Source organism: Oncorhynchus clarkii, chromosome 7 (genome assembly GCF_045791955.1).
Source record: "Oncorhynchus clarkii lewisi isolate Uvic-CL-2024 chromosome 7, UVic_Ocla_1.0, whole genome shotgun sequence".
Classification (NCBI taxonomy): Eukaryota; Metazoa; Chordata; class Actinopteri; order Salmoniformes; family Salmonidae; genus Oncorhynchus; species Oncorhynchus clarkii.
This window is the reverse complement of record NC_092153.1, coordinates 76630304-76655927: the sequence shown is the minus strand read 5'-3', so window position 1 is coordinate 76655927 and position 25624 is coordinate 76630304. Positions and strand designations below refer to the sequence as shown.

General features: G+C 42.4%; 1 protein-coding gene across 3 annotated transcripts; it reads right to left on the bottom strand.

Moving 5' to 3' along the window:
• Nucleotides 1-18: 18 nt before the first annotated feature.
• On the bottom strand, nucleotides 19-25624 carry LOC139413861 (phospholipid transfer protein). Of its 3 annotated transcripts, none has more exons than XM_071161681.1 (16): nucleotides 25453-25624; nucleotides 20529-20649; nucleotides 14194-14293; nucleotides 13568-13696; nucleotides 13175-13330; nucleotides 12769-12832; nucleotides 12384-12447; nucleotides 12140-12231; nucleotides 11660-11836; nucleotides 11205-11264; nucleotides 10349-10513; nucleotides 10162-10229; nucleotides 9927-9969; nucleotides 1288-1351; nucleotides 1071-1147; nucleotides 19-777 (listed from the first exon to the last, which is right to left on the bottom strand). In XM_071161681.1, exons 2-16 carry the CDS (start codon nucleotides 20632-20634, stop codon nucleotides 682-684), a joined length of 1461 nt encoding a protein of 486 aa, XP_071017782.1. In that variant the 5' UTR covers nucleotides 20635-20649; nucleotides 25453-25624; the 3' UTR covers nucleotides 19-681. The 3 variants fall into 3 exon arrangements, with proteins under 3 accessions (XP_071017782.1, XP_071017783.1, XP_071017784.1); XM_071161682.1 differs by lacking the exon at nucleotides 25453-25624 and adding an exon at nucleotides 25145-25380; XM_071161683.1 differs by lacking the exon at nucleotides 25453-25624 and adding an exon at nucleotides 21904-22042.

Genomic DNA, 25624 nt, shown 5'->3' with positions numbered 1-25624 from the left:
TTTGGCAGCGACAAGAATGGTGTTTCGTTGTTTTATTGTTGACTGACTTAACACTGCCGTACTGAATGTAAGGAGAACATGTTGATCATTGAATACTCTGTAGGTATAAAGCCATAATTCCTTTGAACATTTCATTTCTTACATGGTATTTCCTTCCAGCTAGCTCTTCTGTGGCTAATGGTAAGGAAGGTAGTCGTGTTTGTGAAAACATATGAAATTAAGTTGAATATTACACAGTAAAGCATTGTCATTTTAAAAGGGTAGTTCAGAGCTGCACAATTCCTATGAAATTACAAGGAGCATTGACATGACAATGGGCAATTATGTTAAAGGACTATTGTTTTGAGTAGTGCAGGCACATAACTTGGTAAGTCAACCTGATCTCTATACAGGCAACAGTATAAATATCTGTAAAGCACTTCAAAATGGCAAATGGATATAAAATATGGAAGTTATTATGGTGATCGTTATACATAAGCATGATGTTTTTTATGTCCAATTTTTATCTCAAATTGGACACGTAGCCTAGTGCCTTGAAGCCTTAAAATGTGTGATCTGCATGGTTTGTAGACTTACACAAGTCTACATGTTGAACATAGGGAAGTGACATTGAAATGCAGGATTGGATAGAGTTATCTAAGATATCTATATCCTTAGTTATTTCAGGTGGAGAAACCTCTTTTAGATGGCGTTCTCGGCATCAGCCTGGATTTTCCTCTCGATCATCTCCCTCAGTCCCTTGCTGAAATGTAGGTTTGCCCCGATGATGAGGTAACCCTGAAAGGTCAAGGGTGGGAAAGCTGATTGACTGCTGTACATCAACAGGGCCATGTTCAGAAGCCAAACATTGTGTGGAACATTCCGGATGTGAAATAATGAGAGCCGAAGTGTGTATTCAACACAATGTCGCTCCATGACATTGGGATTGGCTGAGATGATGTCAAGTTGATGTTGTAGGTGGCTACGGTTGTCAAATTGTGACAATTTCCACTTTCAGAAAATATTGCACCCGCAACAATTTGATAGACGTAAATTGAATGTGTTCTTGCATAACAGAAGCCTTAACTTACGTTATGATACTCCACCACTTCCTCTATGAAGTCCAAACCATCTGCAAGAGGGATCGAGACACCTCTCTTGGTCCAGTCTGAAATTGAATTACGGATAAAAGTTTAAATGTTTAAAGTCAACAGTAACAAAGAATTTCATGGGGTTCTGTTACCTGAATGTTTTATGTATATTGATGTACTGTGGGGTTACACTGATCTGCTATAAAAGGATACTTACTGTTGATGATGGGTACTATTGAGATCTGCAGCATGGTCTTCAGAGGGCCTTGTAGGGGAATAAGCTAAAGAGACAGACCAAAGGGTTTTGATGTACACTGAATATACCAAACATTAAGAACACCTTCCTAATATTGAGTTGCACCCCCCTCCACCCTTTGCCCTCAGAACAGTCTTAATTCGTCGGGACATGGACTCTACAAGGTGTCGAAGGCGTTCCACACGGATACTGACCCATGTTGACGCAATTGCTTTCCACAGTTGTGTCCATTTGGCTGGATGTCCTTTGGGTGGTGGACCATTCTTGCTCAACAGTTTCCTGTGTGTATCATGAAAAACCCAGCAGCGTTGCAGTTCTTGACACAAACCGGTGCGCCATGCACCAACTACCATATCTCGTTCAAAGGGACTGAAATATTTTGTCTTACCCATTCACTCTCTGAATGGCACACATACACAATCCATGTCTCAATTGTATCAAGGCTTGAAAATCCTTACTTTAACCTGTCTCCTCCCATTTATATACACTGATTTAAAGTGGATTTAACAAGTGACAATAAGGGATCATAGTTTTCACCTGGTCAGTCTAGGAGTCATGGAAAGAGCAGGTGTTCATAATGTTTTGTATACTCAGTGTAATATTTGAAAATGACTCGATAGTGGATATTCATTATATTAAGAGAGAGAGGAAGATCCACCTGTATTATGTACCTGTAAGCTTTGTAACAGGGTAGGGGATACTGGACATGTCTCAGGTTGCTTGTCAAATGTGTACATAATTGTAACAATTTAGATTAAAATCCATCTGGCCAATTCATGTCTGCATCACAAAACATTGAGGTAAGGGGAATTATTTGTTTTTCAAAGGTGAAATTAAAAAGATTTAAAAGGTATTTCATCAAATGATAACTTCCTTGTACAGCTACAGTAGGTTACTATGTTGAACTCCATGCAGGTCCATCACACCACGATGCTGTACCTTCAAACTACTTCTACCAGAAACTACCTCAGTGCAAGAAGGTGGATGAAAACATTCAAAATGTTGACAATTTTGTGGAATGTAAAGGAATACGTTCTAAAATATGTCAATGTGGATGAAGCCCGATGAGAATGCCAGTTATTTTACATTCAGCCTTGAATTGTATGAGTTTTATATACCAGTTGTGATCATCACTAAATCAAGAAGGGATCACCCATGAAATTAGGACTCTGCCCCTGAAAAAGTCCATGATTTTGTAAGGGATGAGAAGGACTTGGCAAACTCCCTTTGAGGGAGAGGCTGTTGTGGTCAATGAGTTCAGCTCAGTGGAACAACCTTATTCTACCAGCCAGGGCTTCTATTCTGCTGGTTCTATTTCTGATGCATTGACCAGTGAGAGAAACAAGGAGGATAACATAACTGTTGAGGTCAGTAAAGTTCCTGTTCAATGCACAGCCATCCCATGGAATTCCGGTGGGAGGAGAAAATAATGCAACAGACCACTGCTATGTGGTGTGCTTATGAAGAGAACACGTTTCCTCAGACCAATACTAAATCATGGTCCAATTATGTCACCTAGCTATCAAGCTGAAGAGATAGCAGACCTTGGCTTGCCGGAAGGCCCTTTTTTCAGTTGATTATGACTGCTGCCCAGATGTCCAAAGGGGGATTTCTGAGTTGAATTATTCCTACAAAGAGTTGAATTCCTCATTGTTCCCTGAAAATGTGTTCTCTCCACCTTAAGGTTAGGCATATGCCATTGAACAGGGGTGTCAAACATACGGTCTGCAGGCCGGATGCGGCCCACAAGGGGTTCCAATCTGGCCGGCGGGTGGTTTGAGCAACAATAATATTTTGTGTGGCAGGGGGAAAATAACTTTAAATATACTTCAGTATACTTTAAAATGACTGAAACCAAATTTAAACTGTGTAGAAATGATGATGTACTGACATTCATACAGTTTTTTGATTGTGTCCAGCTCACCAATAATCACCTAAATGAAAGCTTGACAGTCAAGGAGCATCGAAAATGTCACAAACGATAAATAGAGGACAATTTTTTTTTTTAAAATGTGGACACCGAGTAAATATAACCAATATCCAGTGTGGCCCTCCGGACCTCGAAGAAAGACCGGATGCAGCCCCTTGGACAAAAAGGAGTTTGACACCCCTGCCATAGGAGAGCTCCAAAGGCAGTGCCTTGCGAAAGTATTCGGCTCCCTTGAACTTTGCGACCTTTTGCCACATTTCAGGCTTCAAACATAAAGATATAAAACTGTATTTTTTTGTGAAGAATCAACAACAAGTGGGACACAATCATGAAGTGGAACGACATTTATTGGATATTTCAAACTTTTTTAAGAAATCAAAAACTGAATAATTGGGAGTGCAAAATTATTCAGCCCCCTGAAGTTAATACTTTGTAGCGCCACCTTTTGCTGCGATTACAGCTGTAAGTCGCTTGGGGTATGTCTCTATCAGTTTTGCACATCGAGAGACTGAACATTTTTCCCATTCCTCCTTGAAAAACAGCTCGAGCTCAGTGAGGTTGGATGGAGAGCATTTGTGAACAGCAGTTTTCAGTTCTTTCCACAGATTCTCGATTGGATTCAGGTCTGGACTTTGACTTGGCCATTCTAACACCTGGATATGTTTATTTTTTTACCATTCCATTGTAGATTTTGCTTTATGTTTTGGATCATTGTCTTGTTGGAAGACAAATCTCCGTCCCAGTCTCAGGTCTTTTGCAGACTCCATCAGGTTTTCTTCCAGAATGGTCCTGTATTTGGCTCCATCCATCTTCCCATCAATTTTAACCATCTTCCCTGTCCCTGCTGAAGAAAAGCAGGCCCAAACCATGATGCTGCCACCACCATGTTTGACAGTGGGGATGCTGTGTTCAGCTGTGTTGCTTTTACGCCAAACATAACGTTTTGCATTGTTGCCAAAAAGTTCCATTTTGGTTTCATCTGACCAGAGCACCTTCTTCCACATGTTTGGTGTGTCTCCCAGGTGGCTTGTGGCAAACTTTAAACGACACTTTTTATGGATATCTTTAAGAAATGGCTTTCTTCTTGCCACTCTTCCATAAAGGCCAGATTTGTGCAATATACGACTGATTGTTGTCCTATGGACAGAGTCTCCCACCTCAGCTGTAGATCTCTGCAGTTCATCCAGAGTGATCATGGGCCTCTTGGCTGCATCTCTGATCAGTCTTCTCCTTGTATGAGCTGAAAGTTTAGAGGGTCGGCCAGGTCTTGGTAGATTTGCAGTGGTCTGATACTCCTTCCATTTCAATATTATCGCTTGCACGGTGCTCCTTGGGATGTTTAAAGCTTGGGAAATCTTTTTGTATCCAAATCCGGCTTTAAACTTCTTCACAACAGTATCTCGAACCTGCCTGGTGTGTTCCTTGTTCTTCATCATGCTCTCTGCGCTTTTAACGGACCTCTGAGACTATCACAGTGCAGGTGCATTTATACGGAGACTTGATTACACACAGGTGGATTGTATTTATCATCATTAGTCATTTAGGTTAACATTGGATCATTCAGAGATCCTCACTGAACTTCTGGGGAGAGTTTGCTGCACTGAAAGTAAAGGGGCTGAATAATTTTGCACGCCCAATTTTTCAGTTTTTTATTTGTTAAAAAAGTTTGAAATATCCAATAAATGTCGTTCCACTTCATGATTGTGTCCCACTTGTTGTTGATTCTTCACAAAAAAATAGAGTTTTATTTCTTTATGTTTGAAGCCTGAAATGTGGCAAAAGGTCGCAAAGTTCAAGGGAGCCGAATACTTTCGCAAGGCACTGTAAATCCAAATGACATGAAAATGCCTGTCAAAATATATACATTTTGATTCTAGACCGTAACAAAATGAAATTAGCATTATCAAGCCATGTTCTCTGAATTAATTTCTTAATAAATCCCCTGAAAAATAAATAAATATATAATTTACCTAAGTATTCACAGCCCTGAGTCAATACTTTCTAGAAGCACCTTTTGTTAGTGATTATAGCTGTGAGGTAAGTATCTAAGAGCTTTCCACACCTGGATTGTGCAACATTTGCACATTATTCCTTTCAAGATACTTCAAGCTCTGTCAAATTGGTTGTTGATCATTGCTAGACAACCATTTTCAGGTCTTGCCATAGATTTTCAAGTAGATTTAAGTCAAAACTGTAACTCGGCCACTCAGGAACATTCACTGGCTTCTTGGTAAGCAACTCCAGTGTAGATTTGTCCTTGTGTTTTAGGTTATTGTCCTGCTGAATGCTGAATTAATATCCTAGTGTCTGTTGGAAAGCAGACTGAACCAGGTTTTCCTCTAGGATTTTGTCTGTGGTTAGCTCCATTCAGTTTATTTTTTATCCTGAAAAACTTCCTCGTTACCACTAGGCAAGTAAGTGGTTAAGAGCGTTGGGCCAGTAACATAAAGGTTGCTGGTTTGAATCCCAGAGCCGACATGGTGAATATTCTGCTGTTGTGCCTTGGAGCAAGGCACTTACCCCTAATTGCTCCTGTATGTCGTTCTGGACAAGAGCGTCTGCTAAATGACGTAAATGTAATGTTAACAATTACAAGCATACCCATAACATGATGCAGCCACCACTATGTTTGAAAATATAGAGAGTGGTACTCAGTAATGTGTTGTGTTGGATTTGCCCCAAACATAACACTTTGTATTCAGGACAAAAAGTTCATTGCTGGGCCTCCCGAGTGGCGTGTGGCCAGTAGAGATTCTGGGTTCGAGTCCAGGGCTGAGACAGGGAGACCCATGGGGCTGCGTACAATTGGCCCAGTGTCGTCCGGGTTAGGGGAGGGTTTGGCCGGCAGGGATGTCCTTGTCCCATTGCGCACTAGCGACTCCTGTGGTGGGCCGGGCGCAGTGCACGCTGACACGGTCACCAGGTGGACAGTATTTCCTCTGGCATGTTGGTGCGGCTGACTCCCGGGTTAAGCGGACATTGTGTCAAGAAGCAGTTGCGGCATGGTTGGGTTGTGTTTCGGGGGACGCATGGCTCTCGACCTTTCGTCTCTCCCGAGTCCGTGTGGGAGTTGCAGCGATGAGACAAGACTGTAACTACCAATTGGATACCACGAAATTGGGGTAAAAAAGAAAAGTTAATTACTTTGCCGAAGTTTTTGTAGTATTACCTTTGGACACTGTGTTAACTAACCTCCAGATGCGCTTCAATGCCATACAACTCTCCTTCTGTGGCCTCCAACTGTTCTTAAATGTAAATAAAACTAAATGCATGCTCTTCAACCGATCGCTGCCTGCACCTGCCCGCCCGTCCAGCATCACTACTCCGGACGGTTCTGACTTAGAATATGTGGACAACTACAAATACCTGGGTGTCTAGTTAGACTTTAAACTCTCCTTCCAGACTCGCATTAAGCATCTCCAATCCAAAATGAAATCTAGAATCGGCTTCCTATTTCGCAACAAGCATCCTTCACTCATGCTTCCAAACATACCCTCGTAAAACTGACATACCCTCGTAAAACTGACACCGATCCCTGACTTCGGCGATGTCATTTACAAAATAGCCTCCAACACTCTACTCAGAAAATTGGATGCAGTCTATCACAGTGCCCTCCGTTTTGTCACCAAAGCTCCATATACTACCCACCACTGCGACCTGTATGCTCTCGTTGTCTAGCCCTCGCTTCATATTCGTCGCCAAACCCACTGGCTCCAGGTCATCTACAAGTCTGTGCTAGGTAAAGCCCCGCCATATCTCAGCTCACTGGTCACCATTGCAGCACCCACCTGTAGCACGCACTACAGCAGGTATATTTCACTGGTCACCCCCAAAGCCTTTTCCTTCTTTGGCCACCTTTCCTTACAGTTCTCTGCTGCCAATGACTGGAACAAATTGCAAAAATCATTGTAGCTGGAGACTCATATCTCCCTCACTAACTTTAAGCATCAGCTGTCAGAGCAACTCACAGATCATTGCATCTGTAAATATCCCATCCAACTACCTCATCCCCATATTGGTATTTATATTTTTGCGCCTTTGTATCTCTACTTGCACATTCATCTTCTGCACATCTATCACTCCAGTGTTTAACTGCTAAATTGTCATTATTTTGCCACTATGGCCTATTTATTGCCTTACCTCCCTTATCCTACCTCATTTGCACACACTGTATATATACTTTTCTATTGTGTTATTGACTGTACGTTTGTTTATTCTATGTGTTGTTGTTTGTGTCGCACTGCTTTGCTTTATCTTGGCCAGGTCGCAGTTGTAAATGAGAACTTGTTCTCAACTGGCCTACCTGGTTAAATAAAGGTGAAATAAAACGTTTTTTAAAAATTAAAAAATTAAACTCTGTAACTGTTTTAAAGTCACCATTGGCCTCATAGTGAAATCCCTGAGTGGTTTCCTTCCTCTTCGGCAACTGATTTAGGAAGGATGCCTGTATCTTCGTAGTGACTGGGTGTATTGATACACAATCCAAAGTGTAATTAATAACTTCACCATGCTCAAAGGGATATTCGATGTCTGCTTTTTAATTTTGACCAATCTACCAATAGGTGCCCTTCTTTGCGAGGCATTGGAAAACCTCCCTGGTATTTGTGGTGGAATCTGTGTTTGAAATTCAATACTCGACTGAGGGACCATACAAATACAGATGTGTGGGGTACAGAGATTAGGTAGTCATTCATAAAACATGTTAAACACTATTACTGAACACAGAGTGAGTCAATGCAACTTATTATGTGATTTGTTAAGCAAACGTTTACCCCTGAACTTATATATGCTTGCCATAATGAAGGGGTTGAATACTTATTGACAGAAGACATTTCAGCTTTTAATTTTTAATTAATTTGTAAAAATATAGAAAAACATAATTCCACTTTGACATCATAGCTAGTGCCAATAAATCTAAATTGTATCCATTTTAAATTCAGGCTGTAACAACAAAATGGGGAAAAAGTCAAGGGGTGTGAATACTTTCTGAAGGCTTTATACAGCATACAGTGGGGCAAAAAAGTATTTAGTCAGCCACCAATTGTGCAAGTTCTCCCACTTAAAAAGATGATAGAGGCCTGTAATTTTCATCATAGGTACACTTCAACTATGACAGACAAAATTAGGAAAAAAATCCAGAAAATCACATTGTAGGATTTTGAATGAATTTATTTGCAAATTATGGTGGAAAATAAGTATTTGGTCAATAACAAAAGTTTATCTCAATAATTTGTTATATACCCTTTGTTGGCAATGACAGAGGTCAAACGTTTTCTGTAAGTCTTCACAAGGTTTTCACACACTGTTGCTGGTATTTTGGCCCATTCCTCCATGCAGATCTCCTCTAGAGCAGTGATGTTTTGGGGCTGTTGCTGGCCAACACGGACTTTCAACTCCCTCCAAAGATTTTCTATGGGTTTGAGATCTGGAGACTGGCTAGGCCACTCCAGGACCTTGAAATGCTTCTTACGAAGCCACTCCTTCGTTGCCCGGGCGGTGTGTTTGGGATCATTGTCATGCTGAAAGACCCAGCCACGTTTCATCTTCAATGCCCTTGCTGATGGAAGGAGGTTTTCTACTCAAAATCTCACGATACATGGCCCCGTTCATTCTTTCCTTTACACGGATCAGTCGTCCTGGTCCCTTTGCAGAAAAACAGCCCCAAAGCATGATGTTTCCAGCCCAATGCTTCACAGTAGGTATGGTGTTCTTTGGATGCAACTCAGCATTCTTTGTCCTCCAAACACGACGAGTTGAGTTTTTACCAAAAAGTTAGATTTTGGTTTCATCTGACCATATGACATTCTCCCAATCTTCTTCTGGATCATCCAAATGCTCTCTAGCAAACTTCTGACGGGCCTGAACATGTACTGGCTTAAGCAGGGGGACACGTCTGGCACTGCAGGATTTGAGTCCCTGGCGGCGTAGTGTGTTACTGATGGTAGGCTTTGTTACTTTGGTCCCAGCTCTCTGCAGGTCATTCACTAGGTCCCCCTGTGTGGTTCTGGGATTTTTGCTTGTGATCATATTGTGATAATTTTGACCCCACGTGGTGAGATCTTGCGTGGAGCCCCAGATCGAGGGAGATTATCAGTGGTCTTGTATGTCTTCCATTTCCTAATAATTGCTCCCACAGTTGATTTCTTCAAACCAAGCTGCTTACTTATTGCAGATTCAGTCTTCCCAGCTTGGTGCAGGTCTACAATTTTGTTTCTGGTGTCCTTTGACAGCTCTTTGGTCTTGGCCATAGTGGAGTTTGGAGTGTGACTGTTTGAGGTTGTGGACAGGTGTCTTTTATACTGATAACAAGTTCAAACAGATGCCATTAATACAGGTAACAAGTGGAGGACAGAGGAGCCTCTTAAAGAAGAAGTTACAAGTCTGTGAGAGCCAGAAATCTTGCTTGTTTGTAGGTGACCAAATACTTATTTTCCACCATAATTTGCAAATAAATTCATTAAAAATCCTACAATGTGATTTCCTGGATTTTTTTTCTCATTTTGTCTGTCGTAGTTGAAGTGTACCTACGATGAAAATTACAGGCCTCTCTCATCTTTTTAAGTGGGAGAACTTGCACAATTGGTGGCTGACTAAATACTTTTTTGCCCCACTGTATATGGTCAGAATTGTAAGAGAGAGAGAGACAGGAGGACAGCGCACAGAATCTTACCGCCAGTGATTCCAAAGCAGACTGGTTGGAGAAGATTTTAAACCTGTCGATAAAAACAGAATACTTTCTGAATTTGCCTGTGATGCTACAGTGATATGCCGTGTGTGTGTGTGTGTGTGTGTGTGTGTGTGTGTGTGTGTGTGTGTGTGTGTGTGTGTGTGTGTGTGTGTGTGTGTGTGTGTGTGGTGTGTGGTGTGTGGTGTGTGGTGTGTGGTGTGTGTGTGTGTGTGCGTACCTCCTCAAGTCTGCAAGGACAGCCAGTCTCTTGCCCTTCATGGACACCTTGGCATTGAATTTGGCCTCCTGCAAGGAACAGAAAGAGAATGTCAAATGTCAACCATTCTAAATGGACTTCCTCTGGATCATTTTTTTTTTTTAATCAGTAACTGACAAAAGAACAACATGAGAAGACAAGACCTCACCATGGTCATGCTACTGAGCTGCACGGGCGCCGTGCCGGGCGGCAGCACCATCACCGTGGCGATGGCGGTGACGGCCACAGTAGCCCCGGAGGTCTTGATGGTAGTCTTGGGGGCAGAGTTCAACTCCAGTCGCAGGGAGATAGGGTACTCCACCAGGGCTGGGTTCTGAGATAAACACACACGCGCACAAACAAACGACCACAAGCATGCACACACGCGTGTGTAACAGAGTTAAGAATGTGCTATAAACTCACTCCACAGCTAACTTGAAATTTCGCTGAGCTATCCAATTTGTACCTTTTGTAAAGATCAACCGGTTGGTACGTTGTCACGCAGGACGCACTGGCGTACCACACACCCCCATAAACCTCCGCAGAGAGCATATGAACATGTCATAAGCCATGGCAAAAATGTTTAAAATAGCAGGTAATTGTCCAAAATAATTCTACATTATCTCAGCCACATTGCAAAATGTGTAGAATAGCATGAGATTAGCTGTAAAATTGCAAATTGTTCCCTTTGCCCCATGGGAAAATGAGTAGAATTGTAGGAAGTTAGCTGTTTCCCAGCGAAAAACTATAATATTTGTTTTAATTATTATTATTATTATTATTATAATTATTTTGGGGGTGGTAGTGGGGGGGGCCTTGCTCAGACATTGTTGCCCCCCCCCCCCCCCCCCCCCCCCCGCTCCCAATGGAGGAGGATATACTGTGAGAAGCACACTGACTTTGGTTTCACGTGCAAACACAAACACAGGAGTGAGTGAGTGAGTGAGTGGAATGCAAAAGTAGAATTTAATGTCTTGACCCTATTTGTGGAGGCATCAGGTCACATTCGTGACATACATACTCACCATCATCATAATGGTGCCAAAATAGGTTGTCCTGAGGAGCATCTCCAGATCCTTTGGCATCTGAGAACATAGTATTCAACAGCCATATAATTGCATGTATTTGAAATTACTATATTCATGTCATATTACTACCAGAACAATACTGGTAAAATACATGTAAATACTCAAAATTAAATTTTTTACTATATAGATTTGCTTAATGATTGGGTTTACGGCAGATCACCTTATTATGTGAAAAGGTGCAGTACCAATCATGACTCAACTGCTTATTAAAATCTGTGTCAACATGTCTGACTGGACCTCTGATGCATACATACACCAGTTGTCAGGCCAATATAGAATCATTTACACCTTGGAGCTAAGAATAACTGAAGTAATGTCATATGTAGGCTAAAGTGCAGGGGAGAGAATAGGGTTGTGACACATAACAGTGGACCGTCCGGTGTCATACTTACACGCTCGTTGGCGATATTCATTTGGAATATGCCGGCTTTATAATAGGAGTACAACCCACTGTCAAAGAAGTACTCAGACAGACCCAGGTACACCATTCGATCGTACTCTCTCACGATTGGGTTGACGGCATAGTTGACCAAGGTGTTGTTCTCGTTCCCGAGCTCAAAGAACATGCCCTGTGTGGCCCAGAAAGAGAGATGCAAAAATAGGTTTCCACTTTATTTGAGGGGGTACCTACATAAAGGTTTCATAACACATTACTGAGCAGTTCAATTATGTCAACAACTGCATGTGACATTACTGTGACATCACAAAAATATCAACTTGTATGCACTGCTTATGAATGCATGATGTGTGAATTTGAGTGTGTTACCCTTCCAATAAAGTGTTTAATACCCAAAACATACCTACATAATATAGACATGATATGGCCACAATGCATGAGACTAATGCATGGGTAGCTAGACTATCTCACTCACCCTGAAATCCATGTCAAGACTCCTTGAAGTCACCACTGGGTCACTAAGGAGAGAGTAGTCGATCCCCACGTACTTATCCACTTCAGTTCGCACTGGATAGGTTCAAATCAAAACAAACACACAATTATCTTTCGGCGTGAAAAAGTTATTAAGTTATTATTTTCAACACTGGTCAGAGAAGTAACTTATGGTCAGAGATGTTTGTAACCAATCTCTCAAGGTATTTGCCAATGAACCATATTACCTGGAATTGTCTCCAACAAAGAGTTGATTAGAACCAAACCAGCGTGGTTCATGGCAGGGCAGATCTATGAAAACAGCAGAAGTGTTAAAGTAACAGTCCAGTGGTCCACATTTCAATGAAACATTACCTATAATTCTTTACAAGATGAGGTAAATACATTTTCTTTCAAAAAATTATAATTCAGTGTGTTAAAAAGCAGCTTTTATGTCTACCCTTATTTGCCATATTCACTCTGAACAAAACGGTGTGGGCGTGACAGTCATCATACATATTCATGATCAGTAAACAGCTGATTTGTCAGCTCAGCCAATGAGTATTTAGTCGTAGGTGTTGCCATGTTGTAGTAACCAGCGTTCTAGAATTAAATCAACTGATCTGTCAGCACCTGTTGGTTAAGAAGGAAACGCATTCCTGTGGTCAAGAATGTCGCCAAGAAGTCATACACCCTCCTGCAAAGGAGTAAAGCAGAGTTTAATTACACCCAGAGACGTATATCTGATATATCTGAATCTGATTACACCCACTCATGTCAAAAAATTCACTAGCTGAAAAACACTGCTACTAGCCTACATCACTGCAATTAGTCTCTCTTGATTCATGACAGACTAATAGCTCCACACTGCCCGCAATATTTGGTTCTCTGCCTTTTAGATCATAATGAATACAATTAGTATAGACAATGATAACCTGATCCTAGATCAGTACTCCTACTCTAAGATGCTTGATACATATGGCCTCTGGTCAAGAAATGAGCTCAAGTATCCCCCAAAAAACCTATCAACATGATTTACCCTAAGGTGCCAGTGAACTTCATTTTCATTTTGCCGATGGACGCATCACAGGTGATGTTGGAGATCTTGAGACGACCCAACTCATCTTTGGTCATGTGCAGGACAGTGTGGATGTTCACGCCTTCTGCAGAGGCGTTGATGGCTCCCGTGTCATAGCTACAAGACCATAGAGAAGAAACATTCTCAGATCATCATCATCATCATCTCAACCATATTTAGCACCAGAAGGAAGATAAGTCATCAATCGAGCCTACCTCTGTATGACTGAACTTCTCGAGGCTGTACAATATACCATTGTGAGTATTTCCCCTCAGGCATTATTTTGTATACAAACCCATTATTTTCTTGTAAAATGCACTAGAGAGACCGTAGAGGATAGAGAGAAGGACTTACAAGAACCAATACAGGATGCGTCTCTGGAAGCTGAGGGCGATGGACGAGTTCTGCACCTCGAAGAGCAGTCCCAGACCAGGCTGAAATGCCAGGTCTGCGTAGGTCAGGTTCAACTCATTTATTTTCACCCTGAACCACAGGAAGGAAGACAATTGGATCAGTGCTTGGGCTGATACTAGAAATTCACTTAAAATTCACTAGAAGTTCCCTTTTGGTAGCCACAATCTTGTAGCCTGGTTGCCAGTTGGTTGAAGTTGACCAAAGCAGAAACACTGTATGGGTAGCAATACTGTCTACCAGAGTTGATTTTCCAAGAACCCAGATTTCTAGATGAGCTACTGGACTTTCTTTTACAAAAGATGAAGAAGTTCTAGCCTCGTAGACCAGACAGATAACTTTGCACATCTTTCTTTTTCACTTCATGTGGTGAGCGAAGCCCTCTGGTATTTATCTTTCAAAAGGGGGGTATTCAGTTGCTGAGCTTTATAGGTCATCTTCTAGAAATCCAGGCAGACACTACCCACAGTTCATTAATAGGCACAGATATCAAAGAATCATGAGCCATTGGAACATAGCGGCAGCAACTTTGGATCGTTAAGGTGGATGGATCCCAGCTCAGGGCTTACTCATTGATGGTGTACTCAAAGCGGCCCTCAATGCCCTTCATCTCTGGCATGGTGATGTTGCTCAGTTCCTCCACCACAAACTTCTGGGTCTCGTACTTCACTGAAAGGCAGGTTTGAAAGAGTTAAGTTTAGAGTCTAAAGCTACATAGCCAATGCCTTAAGAAGACAGCCCAAACAACTAAGAGGATCTAAGTGGATTAAGGTGCTTTGTTTGGGTAATGGAGGCTAAAGTAGAGCAAAATCCTGATAGTGACAATGCAGTGGAGGTGACGTCTTCCTTTGGTCAAGACTGAAGACGTTCCAGGACCATTTTATTTATTTTACCTTTATTTAACTAGGCAAGTCAGTTAAGAACAAATTCTTATTTTCAATGACGGCCTAGGAACAGTGGGTTAACTGCCTGTTAAGGGGCAGAACGACAGATTTGTACCTTGTCAGCTCGGGGATTTGAACTTGCAACCATTCAGTACTGTTGGAGACTGATGAAAACGTAACGTTATGACTGCAGCTACTGTTCACTGAAGGAACTAAAATTGTGCCTGACAAGGCCAATGAAATCTGTACCTCGCTGGAAGCTCTTCACAGAGCCCAGAAACGGGCGGTGCGGGGTCTAACAGGGGTTTTACCTCTCCTCCAGGGAACAGTAGTTAAAGTCATAACGTTATGTTGCCTTTCAGTCAGTCAACTTCGGTACAACATATTATGTGGAAATGGAATCCCACCCTAAGCCGACCCCAAGGGTAGTAAATAAAACGGCCCACGGCAGACCACCCAGAACTGACCTGGGTATTGCGTACACGACATGCTGCCTAGTGATTTCCCCTGTCCCAGCTGTAAGCACACTGTGGGCTACACTGGTAGCAGTGACATCCAAGCGATAAAACCTCACAGCAGTGTGTGGTGATGCCCAACTCACCACAGCACAAATACTGTATTTCCTACAGTCAACCCTTAAATTTGACCTAGATAGTTTGTGTGTATGCATTGATATTTAGGCTACGTGTGCCTTTAAAAATTTGCATGTAGTTCTGTCCTTGAGCTGCTCTTGTCTATGGATGTTCTGTATTATGTAATTCTGTATTATGTTACATGTTTTGTGTTGGACCCCAGGAAGAGTAGCTGCTGCTTTTGCAACAGCTAATGGGGATCCTAATTAAATGCCAAAATACCAAACTCCCAAGACACTGCCAGACCCCTGGTGAAGTCGGCACATACACTGCTAAGTAACCCTTGCCCCTTATGACAGGGAGACAGCGATATGACAGGGAGACAGCCTCCACAATCCTGCGGGAGATGCTGCCCTGCCTCGACCTGGATTAGCAAAACAGACATAAATCTGGTCACATAACCGGATATCCCGGGTCCCTCAATGTACGTGCGTATAGAAATGTAGGATCTTAATTTGACCACTCTTTTGTTGCTAAGAATTTTCCTGCATGGCAGGAAACGTAAACTTGTCATGTATTAAGGTTTATAGGGGCTTCGAAAGTTAGTGATTTCCACTTTAAAATTGTAGACTTTATTTACCGTAACAAAAAATTATCAACCCCTAGAAAAAAATTACCATTAATTATAATCCACATAATAATTCACATATCCTATTGCTGTAGGACTATTTTCCTGCTGTAGCAAACTGGCTCAAATTATGATCATACATCTGTAGCTCAATACTAGACACAGGGTATGTAACCTCTGTTGCTCTTCAGAAGCAAAAGGAGGAGGCGAAAAGGAAAATAACTCAAAGGTTAAGGACCTGTAGGACATAGCCCCAACTTTTGGGGTCGAAGGACCCATTTGGACGCAATGTCACCTTAGAGTCGCCCGAGGTGAACTGAGTACAGGAAGGGTGTACACAGATAACACGTGGAGGTCCAAAACACGCGTGTCCCAAGGCAAAGGCACAAGCAGGGAGGTGGTGTAGGAGAGGATACTCAGATCCACAGCCTCCTGTGGTTCAAAGGGGGCCTCACAGAGCATCCAAAACCAAAGCTAAATCCCTAGTGGGCGCAATAGGTTTAGAGACCACACCCTTTTAGAAATTGCTCCCAAGGATGAACCAGACTTGTCTACAATTTTTTTCTGAGGTCTTGGCTGATTTGTTTTGATTTTCCCATGATGTCAAGCAAAAAGGCACTGAGTTTGAAGGTCGGCCTTGAAATACATCCACAGGTACATCTCCAATTGACTCAAATGAGGTCAATTAGCCTATCAGAAGCTTCTAAAGCCATGACATTATTTTCTGTATTTTTCCAAGCTGGATAAAGGCACAGTCAACTTAGTATGTAAACTTCTGACCCACTGAAATTGTGATACAGTGAATTTATAAGTGAAATAATCTGTCTGTAAACAATTGTTGAAAAAATTACTTAGTAGATGTCCTAAACGACTTGCCAAAACTATAGTTTGTTAACAAGACATTAGTGGAGTGGTTGAAAAACAAGTTTTAATGACTCCAGCCTAAGTGTATGTAAACTTCCAACTTTAACTGTATGTGATGAGTCAGAAAAGTTAGTGCAAAAAGGGTAAATGCAGATAGTCCAGGTAGCTATTTAGGTAACTATTTAACAAATTATTTAGCAGTCTTATGGTTTGTGAGTAGAAGCTGTTCAGGACCCTTTTGGTCCCAGACCGGGCGCTCCTGTACAGCTTGCCATGCAGTAGCAGAGAGAACAGTCTATGACTTGGGTGTCTGGGGTCTTTGACAATTTTGAGGTGCTTCCTCTGAGTCTGCCTGGTATAGAAGTTCTGGATGTCAGGGAGCTCGGCGCCAGTGATGTACTGGGCCATACGCGAACTACGCTCTGTAGTGCCTTGCGGTCGGATGCCAAGCAGTTGCCATAACAAGAGGTGATGCAGCCAGTCGAGATGTTCTTAATGGTGCAGCTGTAAAACTTTTTTGAGGATCTGAGGTCCCATGCCAAATCTTTTCAGCCTCCTGAGGGGGAGGCTGTGTTTTGACCACGATAGGTCCTAAGTGAGGTGACACCGAAGTGTTTAAAGCTCTCGATCTGATCCACTACAGCCCCGTCAATGTGGACAACAGGGGGAAATGTGTAAAAGAGAGTACGAGTGTGTCAGTTCTCAATGAAGTGTTCAGGTCACTCATTGAGAGAAACATACGACAAAGAGTGCTTGTTTGCGATGCTTAAAGATCTACGTTGGCCCTGCCAAACATTTCATATATCTGGGAGACCACCCAGGGGTGTACCCACCACTCCTAAGAGAGAGGGGCCCACCTGGACAGAAGATCTGCGCCTGAGTTGAGGCAACCATAGAGAAGCGAGAACATGTGAGCGCTGCTCCACAGCAATAAACTAAGGTTAGGAGGGAGAGAGACTGAGTCCCTCACCGTCTGTTGGTGTATGGCACCACCACCATAAATATTGCCGGTTCTGACCATCACAAGCCAGCCTGACACAGGCTGGAAGAAGCGCCTGAGCACCAGATACACCATTAGGAGCTCCAGGTAATTGATATGTAGTGTGCTCTGCCATCTTTCAAGTCACCCCATCCTCGGGGTGAATGTGTCTGTCGTGACCTCCTTGTGGTGTACAACTGAAACCATGGTAACACCCTGACAATAACAGAGGGCCCCACCCGGTTGGCCTGGGCCCATAGGCCTAACAAGGACACCCGAAGCAAACGGTTTAGGCTGTGAGAGAAGTGAAAGACTAGCACTCAGCGCTGGAAAATCATGTACGCATGATCCAGAGCAATACCGCGCATGCGCACCATTGGTTGGAGCAGACAGCGAGCCTCCCGTCAAGTGCCATCTGACAGGGAGGAACGCCACCTTGCAGAAAGAGATTGGTTATTTTTCCCTTTCCACCACTCACGAGCACCATGTGTCTGAATGTGGAGAAGGGACACTTTTCATTGAAGCCACATGTGGGAGATGCAACACTTTGACACCCGTACACACTGTGGAACTTTGGGTTGACACAACTGTGTTTGCCTGAAGCCCGGTCTAGTCTGGGTTCGGGGGCTCCGTCAATCAATGACGTACCCTGATTGACAGTCCCACTTGGAGTTACTTCTGTCACAACAAGCTTCACTCTGTTTAGGCGGTAAGAGAGAGGGTGACCAGGTTCTGTGGGTATCCCCCCGCCGCCTTTGTCTGCCTTGGCTAAGTCCCACTTGCCTCTCTTCCCAGACTTATCAATGAACGGTACGTGTCCCACCTCAGTGATCAGATCTTACATAGACTTTTGAGACCAGGCTAGCTTACAAGTGTTCCACAGGGCGCTAGCCAGGTTAAATTCGAGGTTAGAGCGAAAGGTCGCTAGTTCGAATACTGGAGTCGACAAGGTGAAAAATCTGTTGCTGTTCTCTTGAGCAAAGCAGTTAACCCTAATTGATCCAGGGGTGCTGTACAATGGGGACCCTGGCTGTGACACCACTCCCTCAGGGGGAGTTGAGATACACAAAAAAACATATTTCCATTACACACGTGTGTAACAAGACAAATATAAGCAACACCCAACTTATTATTAAAATGCGACCTGGAACCCAGCCCTGAACCGCAAGCAAACAAAATAGACCCAGGGAAAAAACGTTATCATGGAGGTTATCATACCCACCAGTCATAGGTACCGGTGCCACAGCACCTTGTAACCCAGCTGGAAAAGGGACAGACAGCTCTGAAAAATGTCTCCCTTCTGTGGTAACAGACAGGGATGATTCGTAATGGAATCTAATTCCCAGAAATTAAACCAATCACCCATAGAACCCATATATACCTATTGAACCCTGTGAACGGGGTAACATAGGGGGCTTTAAACATGGACAGACTTCCAATTAAGTTGTGCTTCCGTGAGACTGTATAGCCTGGATGAAGCCCGGACCCTTATGGACACAGGGGGCTCCGACAATGGCTGACTTAGCACCCCATTTGGCCTTCCGTAAGCAAACGTGGGGGGACGCACTGGTCGCTCGCTCCGGGGGGTTACCCGTGCAAGTGCTCGGAGGATGCTACCTTATCGGAGGTGCATGCATTCCCTGCTTCCTCCACTCCCTCCAACTTCAGGAATTTTAAATAGGAATAGGATTGCCTCTAACACCAGGGGAACGCTAGTAAGCTTCATTCGCCAGAAGTTATGCATGCTAGTTGATGTTAGCCATGAGGCTTGTAGGCTATGCTAGGCTAGCTAGCCTATTTGACTGCAGCATGGTCCATTTCGAATAACCATGTGACTTAACGCTAGTGACATACACTAAACAAGATAGCTACTCAAGCAATTCCATCGTTAGGAAGCCGGAATAGCTAGAAGGAGCTAGCTCATCTCGGCAAGTTAGCTAACCTGGCTAGCATGCTGTGCAGCGTTTGTTAGCTAGCCTGGCCCTGAAAGTCTATGTAGGACCCGGATCACTGAGGTGGGACCCGGACCGTTTATTGATAAGTCTGGGAAGAGAGACAAGCGGTGCCTAGGAATTTCACCATGAGGCCAATGGTGACTTTAAAACAGTTACAGAGATAATGGCTGTGATAGGAGAAAACAGAGGATGGATCAACAACATTGTAGTTACTCTACAATACTAACCTAATTGTCAGAAGGAGAAGAAGAAAGCCTGTACAGAATACAAATATTCCAAAACATGCATCCTGTTTGCAACAAGGCACTAAAGTAATACTGCAAACATCTTGGCCAAGCAATTCACTTTTTGTCATGAATACCAACACATTACTGAGTACCACGCTTCATATTTTCAAGCATGGGGGTGGGCTGCATCATGTTATGGGTGTGCTTGTCATCTGCAAGGACTAGGGAGTTTTTCAGGATAAAAAGAAATGGAATAAAGCGAAGCACAGGCAAAATCCTAAAGGAAAACCTGGTTCAGTCTGCTTTCCAATAGACACTGGATGACAAATTCACCTTTCAGCAGGACAAGAACCTAAAACACAAGGCAAAATCTACACTGGAGTTGCTTACCAAGAAGACAGTGAATGTTTGAGTTACAGTTTTGACTTAAATCGGTTTGAAAATCTATGACGATTTGAAAATGGCTGTCTAGAAATGATCATAAACCAACTAGACAGTTTGAAGAATTAAAAAAAGAATAATGTGCAAATATGTTGCACAATCCAGGTGTGCAAAGCTCTTAGAGACTTACCCAGAAAGACTCACAGCTCTAATCGTTGCCAAAGGCAATTCTAACATGTATTGACTCAGGGGTGTGAATACTTATGTAAATTAGATATTTCTGTATTTCATTTTCAATAAACAATTAATTTAATCTATTTTGAATTCAGGCTGTAACACAACAACATGTAGAATAAGTCAAAGGGTATGAATACTTTCTGAAGGCACAGAGTGTTTTTGTTGTGAATTTCTTACACATTTCGAGGCCTCTGTTTGTGATCCGGATCTTGCAGCCTGGCGGCTCTGCTGCTGACATTGCAACGATGAGAAGGAAGAGGATAGACACCGTGCAGGAAGCCATCACGACTCACTCAGCCTGCAGGGAGTCAAAACAGACAGACAGACAGAGAGTGAGTGGGGAAGGATCCAGTCACCTCAAAGCTCAAACACTAAATACTAGGGTTGGGTTTCCCAAAAACATCATAGCACTATGATCGTTTTAAATACATTTTATTTCAATTGAATTAACACCCTAGAGTCTAAGCCGGGGACGTGGGGTGGGTTATTTACTAAACTAATATAAGTAATTGTTTTAAAATGGTCCTACCAAGGATCATTTAGCTATTTGGTTTAAAATTACACATATTTCACCCTTTTTTTAGGCACTAAACTACTTCTATATGCTTCCATTTGTTTTTTAAACTGGTACCAGGCTGTCTTCAGACGATTCTGGTGTTGCTTGTGGGCGTCCTAGAGCAAAACAACCAAGCCCAAACTGTTCTATGCTACAGATAGACGTTGGCAGATCGATGGTACCGACTTCAGGCGAGTCTCGTGACAGTTGTGAGACATTTTTGTGAGAAGAACAATTTTCGGGATGTCTCATGGTCTGACAACACCGATGTAGCTCTGCCACCTTCCACCACAGATAAAAATGAAAAGGAGTGATTTATTGTTGGTGGCGAGCTTTCTGGGGTTGCATCAATCTCCCTCGAAACTAAGGAGATAACATAATTCATTCAGTTCCTATGAACCTTATTGGCACTTTATTCCATGAGACTGAATTACACAATATTATCCAGAAGTCATCGAGGTCATCAACTTATATATCATCTAATAAATGGGTATTCATTTCAAACAACGTTTCATATTAAAGTCAAAGGTTATGAATGCCTTTTAGAGGAACTATTTGCACTGCGTATCTCAATGTTCTTCTCTCACCATTGTCCTGCAACAGTGAAAATGCACAGAATCCATGGACATAGATGATTATTAGTCGCTTACAAACATGTACATTTTCGCCCCTTATATTTTCACAAAGATAGGCAGTTAAGATGTACTGGGACAGTGTACACACTACTGAACTGCTTTGAGTAATAAAGTCCTCTCAAACAACAACACTCATTGTGTCCCTTGTATTTACAATAACATATCTCATTTTAAGCTAATTTGTGTATTCATATCATCAACCTTGCTTACAGATGTTTTATAGTAATTCAGATGTCAATTTAGTTATTACTTCTTGTCCTGTATATCACTCAGGCTCTTAGCCCTCTTTATCTCCATCACAAGCAAGAATTCCAAGATGCATTTCTCCTCCCTGACAAAATCCTGCACCAAAATCTCTTACCTCAATAACGGAGGGTCTTTGGAAGCCAAATAAAAGAGAAAAACAAAGAAAACCCCTAAATGTTTGTCTTCTTTACAGTATCTCCACAGTGTGCAATTCAAATGCTGCAGTCTGATTCCCTGTCCTGCTGTAACATGTACGGTTGCTAAGTAGGTGAGTCAGAAAGAGAGTGTGTGTGTGTGTGTGTGTGTGTGTGTGTGTGTGTGTGTGTGTGTGTGTGTGTGTGTGTGTGTGTGTGTGTGTGTGTGTGTGTGTGTGTGTGTGTGTGTGTGTGTGTGTGTGTGTGTGTGTGTGTGTGTGTGTGTGTGTGTGTGTGTGTGTGCGTGCGTGCGTGCGTGCGTGCGTGCGTGTGTGTGTGCGTGCGTAGCTGCACAGCTCTTTGTCTTGTTTAACAGCAGGGGCAGCAGTTAGTTCTAGTAACCCCCGACAGTGAGGAACAGAAAAGGTTTGAAGGAGAGCAGGATGTTCGTTGACCCGTAAGATTTTAGGAGGGACTGCTGGACAACCCACCCCCGCTGCCAAACCCATTTCATTTAGACTCTCTACAGTTTAAACTCATACAAACGGCTAACTCAACAAACTTAATCTCCCTAAAGACCCTTCCCCTTGAATGGACAATTTACAATTCCCTCACCCCTTTCTTAGAATCTGTACAGGGGCCAAAGATTGCGGATTCCTAGAAGGAACAGCTTGTGTGGGGGAGAAACTTTGTGTAAACTCCTGCCTGTACTCTGTCTCTAAATGTTGTATATCACTAGCAGAATCATATCACTAAGTATGTCTAAATGTAGTTGGCGAATAAAGGTGATTCTGATCATCATAAACAGTGTCTTCTTCACAACAACAGTGACCACCACACAAGGATAAGTGCAGCCACATCATAAAACCACCAAGTGTTTAAAAGCGTTACTAATTGAGTAATTTATGAATGGTCAAATGCTGGTGGCCAAAGCTTGAGAATGATTGAGGGTGATGGCAAGATGGCACATGTTCCAGAGTCAGTTTGACACAGGCTATTTTCCCAACATCCAATTTTTTGTTGTTGTGTTGAAAGCATGTCATCTATTGTATATCCTCCACCATCCCCCAGTTATCTCACTCCAGGCAACTATTTTGGCTGATGGGAAACAAGTGTTTCGCAATGGAGGAGAGTGCGGGTACTTCAGTTCATACACACAAGAGATTTGCTACACCCGCAATAACATCTGCTAAACACGTGTATGCGACCGATACATTTTTATTTGATTTGTTTTGATAAGTGTACGGTCGTATCCAGGCCAATGACCAATAGAGAACTCTGAGTGAAGAGTTCTGGGAACAGGGCACGTGTGTGTGCCAGACCCAAACCCTAACAACAGCCCATACTGTGCTTCATGAGAGGTGCTGTATTCGTGCCCTTTTGTGTTAAGTTAAAGTTAACCATACTAATGTAGTTACAGGTAATCAGCACACATAGGCAAGAGCAGCCCCTCAAGAAAGAGCAGCCAAAAAACTAAACCAATCAACAAACTTGCTAGATGCTCTCAACTAACTAGCAAAGCAAACGAGCGATGTTACACTGTGTTTTGCATCAAGTTTTGCCACTTGAATAAGATATTCTACAGAGCATGTCAGAGTTGACTGATTCAACACCTGCTGTAGAACTATATAAGGATGTGTATGCATGGCCGGCCCCAGGCATAAAGCTACATCAGCGGTTGCTTAGTGCCCCTGGCCACTAGGGGGCCCACCAAAAAAACGTATCTATTTTTATGAACTCAGTGTTAGAATAGTAGAATACACAAGGTGCCATTTCGAAATTTGATTATGCAGCATCAGTTTTTCTCTTGTTAAGTTAGTCACTGGCAGTCACTCGATTAGCCATGCCAGCTAAAACATTTTATATTGGTAAATTAGTCTAGCCAGCTATCTAAACTTTGTAGTAATCATGCCCGAATACCAACTGGGCACACAGGACATATACCCAGGGCCCCTGAACTCTAGGGGGCCCCCTTTGATTTTGTTAGTCAATCTCATTCAGATATCATTAACATATAATAAGTATTGGCAAAATGTGTAGAATTACAGGAAATTAGCTTTAAAACAGAAAACCCCATGGCTAAATGAGTATAATTGCCTGGAATATGTTATTACATTGCTAAACTTCTCTCTGCCCCATGGCAAAACGTGTAGAATTGCTTAGGGCCCCCAAACGGCTAGGTCCGGCCCTGTGAGTATGAGTCATAAGGACTCAAAGCCTCAGCTCCTATTTCAATGGAAGGAAAGTGTACCCAAATGCACTTTAGCTCAGCTTGAACAAAAATGGAATCAGGTGCTCGACTGAGAGACTTGAAAATCCCCCCCAAAATTCTTTACCCAGGACACTTCAACAGTGTGACTACCCAAAAAATATTCCTTCACCCAGGACACTTCAATGGGGTGACTACCCAAAAAATATTCCTTCACCCAGGACACTTCAATGGGGGGACTATACAAGAAAAGAAAATGTAAAACAAGGAGCTCTCTGTTTCTGCACAGATCCGATTATTTATTGATGGAACATAGGCCTAAAACTATTTCAAAGTTATTCACAGCTTATGCTTTGTAATTTGCTCGTTAAATTATTACTTTTTTTGAGCAAAGATGAGTTGCAATACTGCCATCTTTGGTTATTGCCGGGGTATCGTTTCATTATTTTTCAAGTGATCAGTCTCTTTTTTTCAACTTTCAACATCTTCCATGGACCATCTCAAAGTTAGACTTTAACAATAGTCAAACACAACACGTTCATTTTCACTAGTGTGATCGATGGTCCTTATCAATTAAGCTTTAACTTACATAGTCGCAGACACTAAATTGAAACACAGAAGACTGTATTGAGAGTTTACCAAACATCTGTCATCTCAGTGTTGGAATCAATGTAAGAAGACATAATAAGACATAATTACAGTAACCATAGGATTTAAATACAGACTGCTTAACCACTGTGTACTTAAACAGTATTTTCAATATCCACTTAATACCCTTTGAATTGACTAATAACAACCAGTTTGTAGCCCCTTACTTTGTGAACCTTGCTAGTTTGTTCTGTTGCGTCATCCCAAATCATAAAACACAAATCCAAACCTGTCTGGAAAAAGTGCAGCATTGAGTTCTGTTCCATCTCATATTACCTAAATTAAAATCATCAGTTTCTAACGATGATTACATTCTTTCAAGTCTTTGTTAGTAGACTATACCTGAAAGTCATACCCACACTCACCTTTGCTTGTGCCATTGTGGAGTTGGCACAGAGAAGTTTCAAGTTTTATTAGTCGTATGTATGGTGATACACCTTCCAATGAAATTCTTACTTGCAGGTTCCTTCTCGACAATGCAACAACAATAAGAAATAATACAAGTCTTTGTCCTCCCAACTCAAATGATCAAATCCTGGATACTGTGAGTTCTGAGCCTGCTTGGTCTGTCTACCACCTTTGTGCAGACTTTCCATCTTATAAAATATATTTTCCTTCCCCCATCCCTCCTTCCCCCCCTAAATGGGCTTACACAATAAACTGCAATACTTACAGTGTGTTATTGGCAATATCTCTGTGGCAAATGAGTTGACTCGGCTCCCAAGGGTTTCCCTGGTTCAAATACTTGTTCCTGCTTTCAGCTTCAATGACTGGAGGGATGTTGAAGTGACTCTCTCCCTCTAATCTACACAAACACTCTATCTTTCTTCATCCTTTGTCTATAT

Coding starts and splice junctions, on each gene's coding strand:
- LOC139413861 (XM_071161681.1), bottom strand. CDS start 20,634: ATGGCTTCCTGCACGGTGTCTATCCTCTTCCTTCTCATCGTTGCAATG. Junction 13,697..14,193: donor TTTGAGTACACCATCAATGA/GTAAGCCCTGAG, acceptor CCTGTGGTTCAG/GGTGAAAATAAATGAGTTGA. Junction 13,331..13,567: donor CGCATCCTGTATTGGTTCTT/GTAAGTCCTTCT, acceptor ATGGTCTTGTAG/CTATGACACGGGAGCCATCA.